At 25.0% G+C, this 13,150-nt stretch overlaps 2 protein-coding genes across 2 annotated transcripts; one reads left to right on the forward strand and one right to left on the reverse strand.

The window, feature by feature from the left end:
• Positions 1–1,029: 1,029 nt before the first annotated feature.
• Positions 1,030–1,806, reverse strand: EIN_426910 (hypothetical protein; the record flags this gene model as incomplete). The annotated part of the gene is made up of 1 exon (XM_004254427.1): positions 1,030–1,806. One exon carries the CDS (start codon positions 1,804–1,806, stop codon positions 1,030–1,032), a length of 777 nt encoding a protein of 258 aa, XP_004254475.1.
• A 3,660-nt stretch (positions 1,807–5,466) lies between these two features.
• Positions 5,467–6,345, forward strand: EIN_426920 (hypothetical protein; the record flags this gene model as incomplete). Its single annotated transcript, XM_004254428.1, has 1 exon — positions 5,467–6,345. One exon carries the CDS (start codon positions 5,467–5,469, stop codon positions 6,343–6,345), a length of 879 nt encoding a protein of 292 aa, XP_004254476.1.
• Positions 6,346–13,150: the final 6,805 nt, after the last annotated feature.

Below are 13,150 nucleotides of genomic sequence, written 5' to 3' on the forward strand. Positions count from 1 at the left end.
TAGTCTTTGTTTTCTTTTTTACAAGAGTTAATGCTTGGTGTTTGCCTTTTTATTCTTTCGACTTCAATTTATTTTTTAAGTTCGTTCAATTTTATTTTTCAACTTATTTTTTCAGCAAAGTCGAATTTAAAAATAATCTAAAAATGGGTCTAAATTTTTTCAAAATATTTTTTTAGTTTTATTGACCAAAAAATTAAACCCAAAAAACAGTAAAAATATGACGTAAAATTGTTCGATTATTCTCAAAACCCTTTTATTTAGTATTCAATTGAAAATTTATACCTTCACTTCACTGCCTGTACATATCAAACAATGTGGTGATAATACAAATAATACAATATTATTATTATTCATTTTCTAACTCTTTCTTATTTTTATATAAATTTTTATGGAATTTTAAGTCTTTTTGAATAAAAAATTGTTGATTTATGGACAAAATAATAAAACAAATCATCAAAATTATCTTCATGCTCAAATACAACTTCAACGGGGTGACCGACAGAAATTTCAATCTCTTCTTGTCTTTTTCGTTTTTCATAACTTTTTCTGTTTGATTCATATTTAAATACAATTTTTTTCAAATTTTGCATATTAACAAATGTTGGTGAACAATCAAATCCACTATTATTAAAAGTGATTTCTTTGATATCGAACCCTTTCAAAATGCAATAACCAATTGGAAAAACACACAAAAAATTAACTTTTGCAATTTCTTTACCTGTGTTTATCAAAACCAAATCTGTATGATTATTTCGTAAATCAAGTGTTATGTTGTTGAATGAACAGTTAATGTTCACATTACTCAAATAATAACAATTTTCCATACCAACAAAACGGATTGTATTTGGAGACTTTGTTACAAAACCAAATGTTTGAAATTTAGCATTTACTCGATTTGGCATTGTAACAGTTGTCTCGACTGTTTTGTCAAAGTACATTGATATTATTCCCAAATAATATAATTGTGTCAAATCGATGTTTTTAATATTATTCCAACTAGAACTAATTTTATATATATACAAGTAAGCTCTATAATCGTAATATATATTTCAACTTTTTAAGTTGGTCAAAATCAAGAAATTTCTCATTGAAATTTTTCACATTTAGTGTTGGCTTAATAAAGTATGGAAACTGTTCATCTTCACGTTTTTGAGTGTTACTTGTTACAATTTTTTTTACTACGTCTTTTGTGACATTTTCAATGCATATTCTGTGATATTTGTCATTTACATTTGTGTCGATGTCAACTTCGTCACTCTCTATGTTAAGTATCCCAATAGATGCATCTGGATTTGTCACTATAAAATCAGAAAGTTTAATTTTTAGTTTGTCATTTACAGACTTTTTTATCACAAGTTTCTGCAAAAATCTGAATCTTAAATTTTCAAATGAAAAATCGTCGTCGAGTGTTATTACTATTTTTCTAACCTTTGGGCAGTGTTTTTGAACATAACTAAAGCTCCCTTTTTGTATTGAAATTGTGATGATTTTATTCAAAATAGTACCGTCAAAAGCCTCTGGTAATATCTCTGCATTGGAACAGTCAAACCAAGTGATTTGATCCATCTGCTTTTGTGTCAAAGAGTGTACCATTGTGTTCAAGTTACCAGTGAGTGTGTTGAGGTGTGGAAAGAAATTGAAAAGGAAGTTGTATCCCAAATAGATCGAACGTGGATTCACTTTTAAACAACGAATCGCTTCATGTGCCCGTTTGTTGACAAGGCGAAAAATCCTAAGTGTAGTTTCTCGGTCGATGTAAAGCACAACATTGGCTTGGTATATCATCTCAAGGCGGGAAGCATTCATCTATCGTTTTAAGTTTTAATTTTTCATGTTATTTATATTGTTTTTGGTTTGAATCTTGACCTTGGTTTGAATTTTATGCCAATACTTATTATTTACAACAGTATTAAACATATTTTTTTATTTTTTAAAATGTTCCCAGAAATGCGTTTATTTAGCCAATCAAATGAAAATATGAGGCAAAACAATTATATGGTTTTTTATGGTTAATGTCCCTTATTTATCAATGACAATATATATATAAAATGGCAAAATGAAAAATTATGAAAAACACAATTTGTACCATAAAAGTAAATTATTTAATAGTTAATTTTACTAATATTTTTTTTTAAAATGTCATTTTATTGAAAAAAAATTAACCAAAAGTCAATTTTGCCATTTTTTATTTATCCAAAAAAACGCCCGTTTTTTAAATGGAAATTGTGTTAAATTTCCAAAGGGTTTATATTAATCAAAAATAATTTCCAAAAATCATCAAAAAAAGAAACTATAGATTTACAATAAAAGTATTATTTAAAGAAATCATCAAACAACTTGTTCATAAATGTTTTAAAACAAATAAACACTTTTATAATAATTTATACTTTTTAAAGTAAAAATAACGTTTAATAAATATTAACATAATATAATTTGAAAAGGTTTAAAAACAATTATTTAATTATAAGATAAAATAAGTTAAATCCGACATTATTTAATGTTTATTATTTTATTAATGTTAAATTCATAATAAACATTTAAACATTAAATATAAATAAAATAAAAAATACACAAATTAAAGCGATTAACTATTAAAATTGTTATTGTTGACGAAAATAAAAAAGTTATTAAATGAATATATAATGATAATAATATTTGTTTATTAATTATATTAAATGTTTGTGTGTTCGTTTTGTTTGTTAAAAGGGTTTATTTAAACTCTTTATAATTATTTACAGTTTAATTTTTCATGAGAAGAGACTTAAATTCAAGTTCTCGCAACAAAAGGATAACAAAATTCGGCAATTATTTAACCTTTTTGCCTTATCAAAATGCAAAGGAAGATAGAAATTTACAAAAAACCACTTTTGTCCTATTTGTTTCAAAATGTGTAACCACAAAGAGTTTAAAAATCATTTTGGCTTAATACATCAATCAACAAAAGTTCAACAATCAGCCAAAGTTGAAGGATTTGTTCTTCAAAAGCTCATACTGAACAATTTTGACGTTATTAATCACTTTTTAATTGAAAATTTGAGTAAATGTTGTGATACCCGAACTAATGAAAAACTTAAGTATGAATTGAAAACTATCGAAAATAAAATGAAAAATACAAGAGATGAACTTATTGATATGTTAGATGGCTGTCTTGAAACAATATGTGAAGAATTTCGACACAATCACACAATCTACAATGAAAATGAAACACACATTCAAATGGTTGATAACACCTCAAAATCACAAGAAAGTATCTACACAAGAGAAGCTGACAAAATTGATAGTGGTGACTATGGATTGTTAAATGACGACGAAGATACTATAGGGGGTCTATAAACTGGTTGGGATCCATAAACTAGTTGGGGAATGCTCTAAAACTCGAATTAAAACAATGTAAAACATAATCAATAATATTTATTGTTATTATTCAAAAAAACAAAAACCCTTGATTTTCCGTTCTCGCTCACTTTTGGAACAATTTGATTTATTCGTTTGTGGAGGAAAATGGATTTATTAACTGGCCAATAATATGAACGCTTTTGGTAAGTCAAGTATTGTATTTGTAAATTTTAAAAATATATTTTTACAAATATTGTTTTGTAACAAACCCGTTGCAAAGTGACGGGTAAAAATTTGCAATAATTTTTGTTTTTTGGAACGAAAAATGAAACCTCTGTTTTTGTATTTATCTAAAAAATAGTCATCTTTTCTCTTAAAGATGATATTTATTTTAATGTGTTTAAACACAAAGTGTTATATATGATACATTTGGGATAAGGTTATAATATTATTGTTCGTCATAAAGGGTAATATGTTAAAATATGTGTTTTAAAAAGATAAAAAACGAATCCCTGTTAAAATAATTTAAATATTTTATTTTGAAAAATTGGAATTTCAAATTGTTGTAATGGACTCTTTGATAACATCTATAAAATAAATAAATTGAAATGAATGATAGGTAAATGTACTACATTTATAATTGTAAAGTTGTTGATTTTTTGAAAATAAAATGAAAAATCAATAGTTTTATTGATAATAAATTATAATATTGTTTTAGTTTTATAAAAATTAATAAAGTCAACTTTAATGAACACATTCTTGGATATCAAGAGTGAGTTTTGTTGTTAATAAAAAAGCTGTTAACAACATGTTAAATACACCATTTGAATGTTGTGTGTCTGATCCCTGTTATTTATTAAAGAATAAGTTGATGTTCGGATAATTATTCTTAATAAAATAATAATTTTATAAACTAATAAATAAGCATAATAAATATTATAAATAATTATAACATATAATAGTATAATATAACATACATCTTGAGTAAAAACATTTTATAAAAATAATGTTTTTTATTAAAATAATTTCAAAAAAAAATCAAATCAACATTTATTGCCATAATAATTTCTAATGAATCTCGATAAACAATTAAAATTTAATAATTGATTATATTAAAATATTAATTGTATTAATCAAAAACGTTGTTAAGTTTCGATTCAATTTTTAAATAAGATAAAATTACATAAAAATAAGAATGGATTAAAAAGTCAACAGATTTAAAAAATCGAATTTTGGACTATAAAAGAAAATATTTTGAACTCAAAACAGTCATTCATTGCGATATTTATAATATGCGGGGAGAGATTGTGGTAAAATATAATATATAATGTGTGTGAGAGCGAGATAATTTAATTTGCCACGGTCGTTGACAACTTTTTGTGTAGTGTTAACAAAATGTTTAAATGTGTGTTATATGATAAAAAAGAGAACCCGATTCTCTTCAGAAATAATATATTTTATCCACAAAAAATATAAATGATTTGTTTTTATTCATTGGTTGTTTTTTGGTTTCTGGTTTTTTTTTTATTAATCTCTAAAATTGCAAAACAACAAAAATAGAAATTAACATGTTCTATACTTCCCAAAACTGCAAAGCAGGGTTTTTCTTTTCCAAAATACGTGTAAATATTGTTTTTTCCCTTAAAAGTTTCTAATAAATTCCCCAACTTGTTTATGGATCCCAACCAGTTTATAGACCCCTATAGTAAAGACTTTCAACAAAATTATTACGCTTTTAAAGAATTAAACGAAGAAATTGCAAAAGAAAAAGATCAAGAAGAATCAAAAAACGTTGAAAAGGAAAGTGAAATAATAGAACATATAATCAAACTTATCAATTCAAATAAAAAAGAATTTCCCAAAAATGCAACAAAAAATAGGCGATGGGGTCTGTTGTTGTATACAAGAAGAATTAAAAAAACCTTTGAATGAGTTCACAATAAATAAAAAGGCGGCAAAATTGAGAAAAAAATACGTGGTTCTTTTGTGTGTTTTATTCTTTACAAGTATGAATCTGAGTTGTAGCCAGTGTAATGACGTTCTTGATCTCATTAAAGTTATTTTGATGATATGTAAAGTGCCAGAAAATGTATTGAAAATGAAAATAAGCGGAAAACAATACAAAGAAAAATGGTTATTATAGGAAAAGTGACAAGAAATGAACTTAATAATGTTGTAAAACATTGTTATGGATATTTTCTTCTTGTTGATACGGCGAAGTTTAATGGTGTAGAGACGGTATCTCTTTATGGTAGATTTTTGACAGATCATTTTGAAGTGAAAACACTTAAAATTAAAATTGGTGAGTTTTGGGGGAGAAGTACTGCTAAGAATTTGACCAAATGGATAACCATTGTTCTCAAAGACCACAATATCCCACTTGACTTGTTTAGAGGGCTTTGTTGTGATGGACTTGATACGGGTATATCAATGGGAAACGGTATTGCGGGTATCATGTACCGTATGCTCACTGATGACTTACGTCCATTATTTAAGATCAATTACTGTCTACTACACAGATTGTCTATTGCAAACGAAAGAACTTTTGACTTTGGAGATCTTAAAATGATAAAACAGTTCTTAATGAAAATATCAACAGAACCAGTACGTAGAGGGTGGAAGAATTATTTAAAGGATAACGGAGTCTACGAAGTTTTAAGAAAAATACCACAGTACTCAAATACACGTTTTTTGTTTAATGCCTTGATTTCAAATACACTTTTTGAGTGTTTTCCAGTCTTCTCTGCTTATTGTGCTCAAAGACCGCTTGGTTTTATTCCAGAACCAAAAACAGAAGATATTAGAACTCATCTAACACTAAAAGATCCATCTTTAACAAATGTTGTGTTTGTTGCATCACTTTCGTTTGTAGACTTTATTGAAACTTCAATGAAACACTTGTCTGATTGGATGCAAAATAGTGATTTGTGTTTTGCTGTCGTGTATAAAAGAATACTTGAGTTTATCAAATACGTTTTCTTGGTGAAGTCAGAAGTAGAAAGGGGGTGACTACTTTATTCTGTGAATTTTGCATGTTTCGTTGTAAGTGAAGATGATAAAAATAGATACAAAAATTTCTGTATAAATTATTTGTCGCGCTTATTACAAGGTTTAACTGTGAGATACACAAACCCATTTAACAAAATAGATGTAATTGATGAAACAAAAGTGGATGTCAGTGATTATGATCACTTTGAATTATTAAGAGAACAACACACCGAATTGTTCTTTCAAAAAGACTTGGATATTTATTTTTATCCAATGAATGTTGAAAACAACATTATCACAATTGTTGAAATTAAAGAGGAACTTGATAAGGTAAAAAGTTGGATGGGCACTCACGAACAAATAATCGAAGAAATGAAAACGAGACAAGAAAAAACCATACAAACAAAAGCTATTTGAAATAACAAAGAAACTATAGATATTATAAATGGGAAAATAGACACATCAAATGATCAATACACAGAAGAAGAAAAACGACGTATAACAAATATTACATTTATAGTAAACGAAAGACGAAGAAGCCGGGTAATTCCCGAACAATACCAACAATTGGTTGAGAAACATTGTATTGTTTCTTATTTGACCCTCACGAATGTGTTTGCAAAAATGACTTCGGAGGAACTTGCAGAGCTACCCTCGTTAAGACAAAAAGCTGGAATAATCGAACCGTTTCCTCCAATAACATGAGATGTGGAAATGTCTTTTTCTATTACCAAGTTGATGTCCCAAATCAATTTGAGTACAAAAATAGAGAAAACAAGAGGCTCACACAATTATGAAACAAAAATTCTAAACTATTACTTGGCGACATTATAACGGTTAAATATTCATCCAACAATAATTATAAAACTGTTATTTATAAATTGTTTGATAAAATGCAAAAGAAATTTTAAAATTTGGGAGACTGTACATACTATGTAACAACCAAAACATTGAGATGAAAAGTTAAAACAGTTTGATTTTGTAAGTGTTTTTGAACGAAGATATGGTAAAGATGTGTAAAAACGCTTATCATTGAATAATGTTTAACACAATAACTCGATTAAAATAATTGTAAATGATCATGACAACAGAAAAGAAGACGTGTTGTGTTGCCCTCATAAACATTAAGATCGATTGAAACACATCTGCAAGTTGTTAAACGATTGAACTGAATTACAATTAAAAATGAAATCATTTTGATGAAAAAACAATTGATTTTGGTGACTGATTCGTGACCCGACAATTTATTGTGTAATAAGTATTGTCAATTTAATTTTTATAATGATGATAATACAAAGTTTGATTTGTCTGTAATACAATATAGCTGGCAAGAAGTTAACATCAGAAGAATTACAAACATGTTGACTATAATAACAGAGACAGTAGATAAATGCAGTTGTTGTATAATTAAAAAATAAGGCATTTTCACTTGTTTTAAATTATACGACAGTTCAAAATTGCGACCAACAAGATATTACAGTGTATTGCTCGATAACAACAACGATTCAACAACAAGAAAACGTAATCTCAACAAGATAATACAAAATAGAATGCCACGATTATCAATTCAAATAAAAAGTTTGATATCTCTTCTTGAAATTAATGATGGTGTTATTAATAACAAGATTAACAATTGGCAAACACCACTTGGTGGTTATAACATTAACAACTTAACTTTCCAAAAATTAATTGTGAGAGTAAATTCAAAAATACATTATAATAAACGTATTAAACAACTCTTATTGTAGTCAGATAGTCATATAAAAATGTTTAATAAATTGTCGTTTTCAGCAATTACAAACATTGAAATTAAACAAATGTCCAAAGACACCTTCATAACAAAACAATCACAAGAACATAATTTGAAACTGATACTTATATATAATAACCGACATTTTCACTGGTATAGAAAGCATTTCAAATGTCAAACTATAATAATTGAACATCAATTGCGTTTTTGCTCAATTTGTTTCACACAATAAATTATTAATAGTGTTGATTATGTGTTAGATTTGAATGATTTATTTGATTATTTACATAACAATTATAAAATTATCCAAAATAATATTTAATTTTAAATTATAATTAATATAACAATTTAAAACTGAATAAAACCCATAATTTATGTTTTCAATAGTAATTATATGCAAAAAATAGTTAAAACATATTAATATAATTGAAATGTTTGTGAGGTGGGTTTGGTTTCAAATATATAATTATGTGTTTGTAAAATAGAATATTAATTAAATGTGAAAAAGTAGTTACAATATCTTAAAAAATAAGTTGTAATAATTTCTAAAATGATAATAATGTGAATTATGTAAGATAAAAAGCGTTAAATTAATAATTAATAAAATAATAAAATAATAATAACTATTAAATTCAAAAAATGTTTTATAATTTTTTTGGTTTTTATTAACACAATTACTCAAACTTTATCCATTCTATAAAATTATATAATAATAATTAATATATTATATTTCTTACTAATTCGTTATTAAAATTAAACAATACACTTAAATAAAAATAATAAATTTAATAATCAATTATTTGGAATTAATAATTATTTAGTTAAATTTTGTCTGAGGTCATTTGTATGTTTATTTTACTAACAATTTGTAATTATTATTAGTTTTTTAATATAACTTTATTTTTATTGATAAACTATTATTTATAATAAATTTTACCATTTAATTATTTTATTATTAAACGATAAAATTATTAATATTTAACTATATAACATTATTATTATAATACTATTATATATACTATATGACTAAACCCTGTTTATTAAACGTTTTACCATCCATTCTTTACCATGAAAATTTCAATAGAATCTTGGCTGACGTGGCAGTTTTTAAGTTTTGAGCAAAGACCCGATTTTGTCCAATACTGTTTACAAAGGAAAAAGTTGGAAGTGAATTTCATTTAAACAATGCGAAGATTTTGTAGCCCAAAAAAATCAAAATTATTTTGATAATTACAATTTTTAAAATAAGTGTCGTAATAATTTATTAATTCAATACTATCACTAGTAAAATATTATAAATTATAAACTTGCCAGTAGTAAATATATTATATAAATAATTATATTTAGTAGAAATTAATTTGTTTTTAAATCGTCGACTAGACATCGGGCCCGCGCTTTTTATTGTGAAAAATTAGTATTTAAAAATGCTATTAAAACGGGATGTTATTTTTTACCGGGTTTTTTGGCGTTTTTAATACTAATAATTATCAGTAAAAAAACGGCCCGAAGTCTATCGCCGACGTACCTAATCCTTAACAAACCAATACTGTTAAAAAGAGCAGTGTTTTTGTTTTTTTGAAAAAAAATTTTATTATACAGGTAGTCAATTATTGTAAAATGAAAATGGAATAACGAGTTCAAATCGTGAACTAAAAAACAAACAAATTGCGAAAAAAATAAAAAAAACAAAATTTTATGACAAAAAGTAAAAAATAGCAAAATAAAAATAATGGTAAAATACAATAACATTTATTCTGAAACAATAACTATGTTTTTTATACATTAAACAAAAAAAACTATTGTTTTTGAGGTGAAATGAAATACAAATTGCAAAAGTAACATGAACACATCAGTGATAATTAAAAAACACACAAAATTTATGTACACACAATAGTCTTTATAAAAAATATAAACTTTTCAAAAAAATCCATTATATTAACTGTGTGTTTTTTTCAGACAGTACGATGTAGAAAGATTTTTGACTGTTTTTTCTGTCTTTAATATATTTTTATCATCTTTTGGTATTTACCATATTGTGAGTAATCTTTTGAAGAGTTTGTATCAAAAGAAATTAAAATATAACAAGCAATCATTAAAAACAGTTTTTAGTGTCAAATATATATATTGTTTTTAAAAACAATTTCCCTCCATTACATATAATCCACATATTTTTATATTGTTGTCTGACTTCTTGTCTAATACATGGACTGTTTAACCAATTGTTTGTTAATGACTTTTGACAAGTTGATGTATACAATTACACATTTTAATAATCTATTGAAAGGGGTGTTTAAAATGAATAAGGTAAACCATAACTATGTTTATAATTTTTCAAACAACAAAAAATCAAAATTCTTTGTTTATCAATGCTTTTTTATTGATTTATTTGGTGTATATTTTTAATTTTTGTTGTTTTTTACATTATGAGTAATTTATCTTTTTATTGTCAATTAAATTTTTTAAATTATTATTCTTTATATTTGGGTTGCTTGATAATTAATTGCAGAAACATCACTGTCTGTAAAAGCGATGTATTATGGATTCATTTTATTGTTATATTATTTTACAACTATTTCGACTCATCATTTTCACTATAACACAAAAGCATGTTACTCAATGTTAATAATTACCGCTATTATCAATGAGTCATTCGGTGAACATAACCAATTATGTTTTTTCTTGTTACCACTATTATTATTTGTTGTTTTGTCAAACAAAAAATATCAATTTTTACATTAGTTATGTGTACTTTTATCATTGTCTTTAGATTTTATGAATAATTTTCTCAGAGTTGGCATATAATAGTCTATATCGATAAGATTAACTATATTTTATTATAAACAACCATTTTTATTAGTCATTGTTTGTATTTTTATTATATTAAAAATTATATAACTTTAAAGCAGGACACAAATTCAATTTAGATATTGAAACACCTTTTTGAAATTAAATACAGAAATTGAATATTTAAAAACTATAAATTATTACCATAATCAATCTCAATTGATTTAACACATTGACACTTTCACATAGAGATTGATTCAATTCATGGGTGGATTGTATGTGTGACAATTTTTAAACATTTGCTGCGTTTTGTGGGTTTCTTTAATATATTTAAAAGTCCAAATTTGTTGTTATAAATTAATTGTTTCAAAATGCTACATTCAAGTTTTTTATTGTTGAATTGTGTTGTATTTATTAAATAATAAATCAAATGATTAATTTGATAACTTTTAAATTCGCTTTCTTTTAAACTTACTAAATCATCATTATCAATTTTAAAAACAAACATCAAGTGGTCGCAATTGACTGTTTATGGGTTAATACAACCATGACTTTAAAACTCCGTTATTTATCTGAAACGTCAATTTTATTAACGTAAGTATCAAAAAATCAACCATTGTTTCGTTTTACAAATATTTTTAATTATTTTTTGTTTTTAATTAATGTTTTAGAAATGATACAAAATGTTTTTTCAACTTTTAACAATAAATAAGGTCAGCGATCTTCCTTTTTTTTAATTATAGAACAGAACTCATAATATCTTAAAATTATTGTGTACACATCACCACTTTTCTTTGCTTTTTAAGATAAAAACCCATTTTATTACAACAACATTACGAAAAATACTATTTTTTTACTCTTATTAAAAATAAAAAACAAAATGTATTAAAAAAGAGTATAATAGTTATTTACACACAAATTTAAAAAGATGTTTACACGTTTTAATAAAAAATGATAAATTCATAAAAATATGTTTAATTATATTTGAACACGAAATCATTATTATTATTACCATTTATTAACACAAAAAATAAATCACTCACAATTACAAGAAAAATAAAAAGGTCATTATTTCTTTTCATAAAAAATATTTGTACATTTGTGAGAAATAAAAAATGTATTATTTAAAATAATCTTTTTAATTTATAACATGGTGTAATGAATTATAAAGAATTCATTGTTGAATTTAACGGAAAGAAATTGTGCAGCATTTGTCGTAAAGAAACTGATAATATTAAAAGCCACGCAAATAGAATTCACAAACAGTTTATAAACATGTTTAAAGAAGATCATCAGACTTTTATGTGTATTAAACAACGTATCTTTGAATCATCACGAAACGAAAACATGTTACCAATTTTAGTACTTCCCCATCAAAACACATTTTTTAATTATGAGTTTTGGCATCCAACTATACCATTAATAAGTAAAAAAAAGAATTGGTTAATTTTGACACAAAATTTCATACAATAACTCCATTAAATGAATGGGTTTTAGCGAAAAAAGAATTTAAATATTTTGTAGCAAAAATCATTTCAAAGAAAATGTTGCCTGTTGGAATGGGAAGTGTAATTTCAGAGTCATTGAGTTGTTTGTTAAATTTGTTGAAAAAATGAATTATAAAAACCCACAATTTGATGTTTTGTGCACATTTGTTAGTGAACTGAAATTAGGAGAAAAGGCGATGAGAAATTCCATAATTTTGATTGGGAATTATTTGAAAAACAAAACTATTTTAGAAATAAATAATTCAGAGTGTGTTGGTGTTCAATTTGATGAAACGATAGATTGTGCTTCAAAATCACAACTCATTGTTTTTGTTAGAATTGTTAATTCAGATTTAGTCGTACATGACACCTTTTTAACAATTATTCTCAATAAAAACCATAATAATTCTTCAATTTCAACAAAAGGTGCAATTATTAATTATTTTGAACAAAAACATATAGATTTAACAAAAATAACAAATTTGACAACTGACTCGTGTATAACTATGGAAAAAAACTAAAACGATTTTAGTTGATAATTTAATTGATTTAGGTGTGAAAGTAGTTTTTAGAATTAAATGTGCATTACATCAAGAAAATTTATGTGCAGCAGTATTAAAAAATGTCATGTTATTGAAACCGTCAATTTGTTTTTAAGTTGGGTATTTGGAAGTCCAAAAATTAAAGATACCATGAATACATTTTTAGAACGCAAAATGCACCTTGTCAATCAATTTTGGGTTATTCAATCACAAGGTGGATCACTCGCGCGACTTCATTAGAAATCATTTTTTTAAATGATTCA

This window comes from Entamoeba invadens, assembly GCF_000330505.1.
Source record: "Entamoeba invadens IP1 unplaced genomic scaffold scaff_1105074725875, whole genome shotgun sequence".
NCBI lineage: Eukaryota > Evosea > Mastigamoebida > Endamoebidae > Entamoeba > Entamoeba invadens.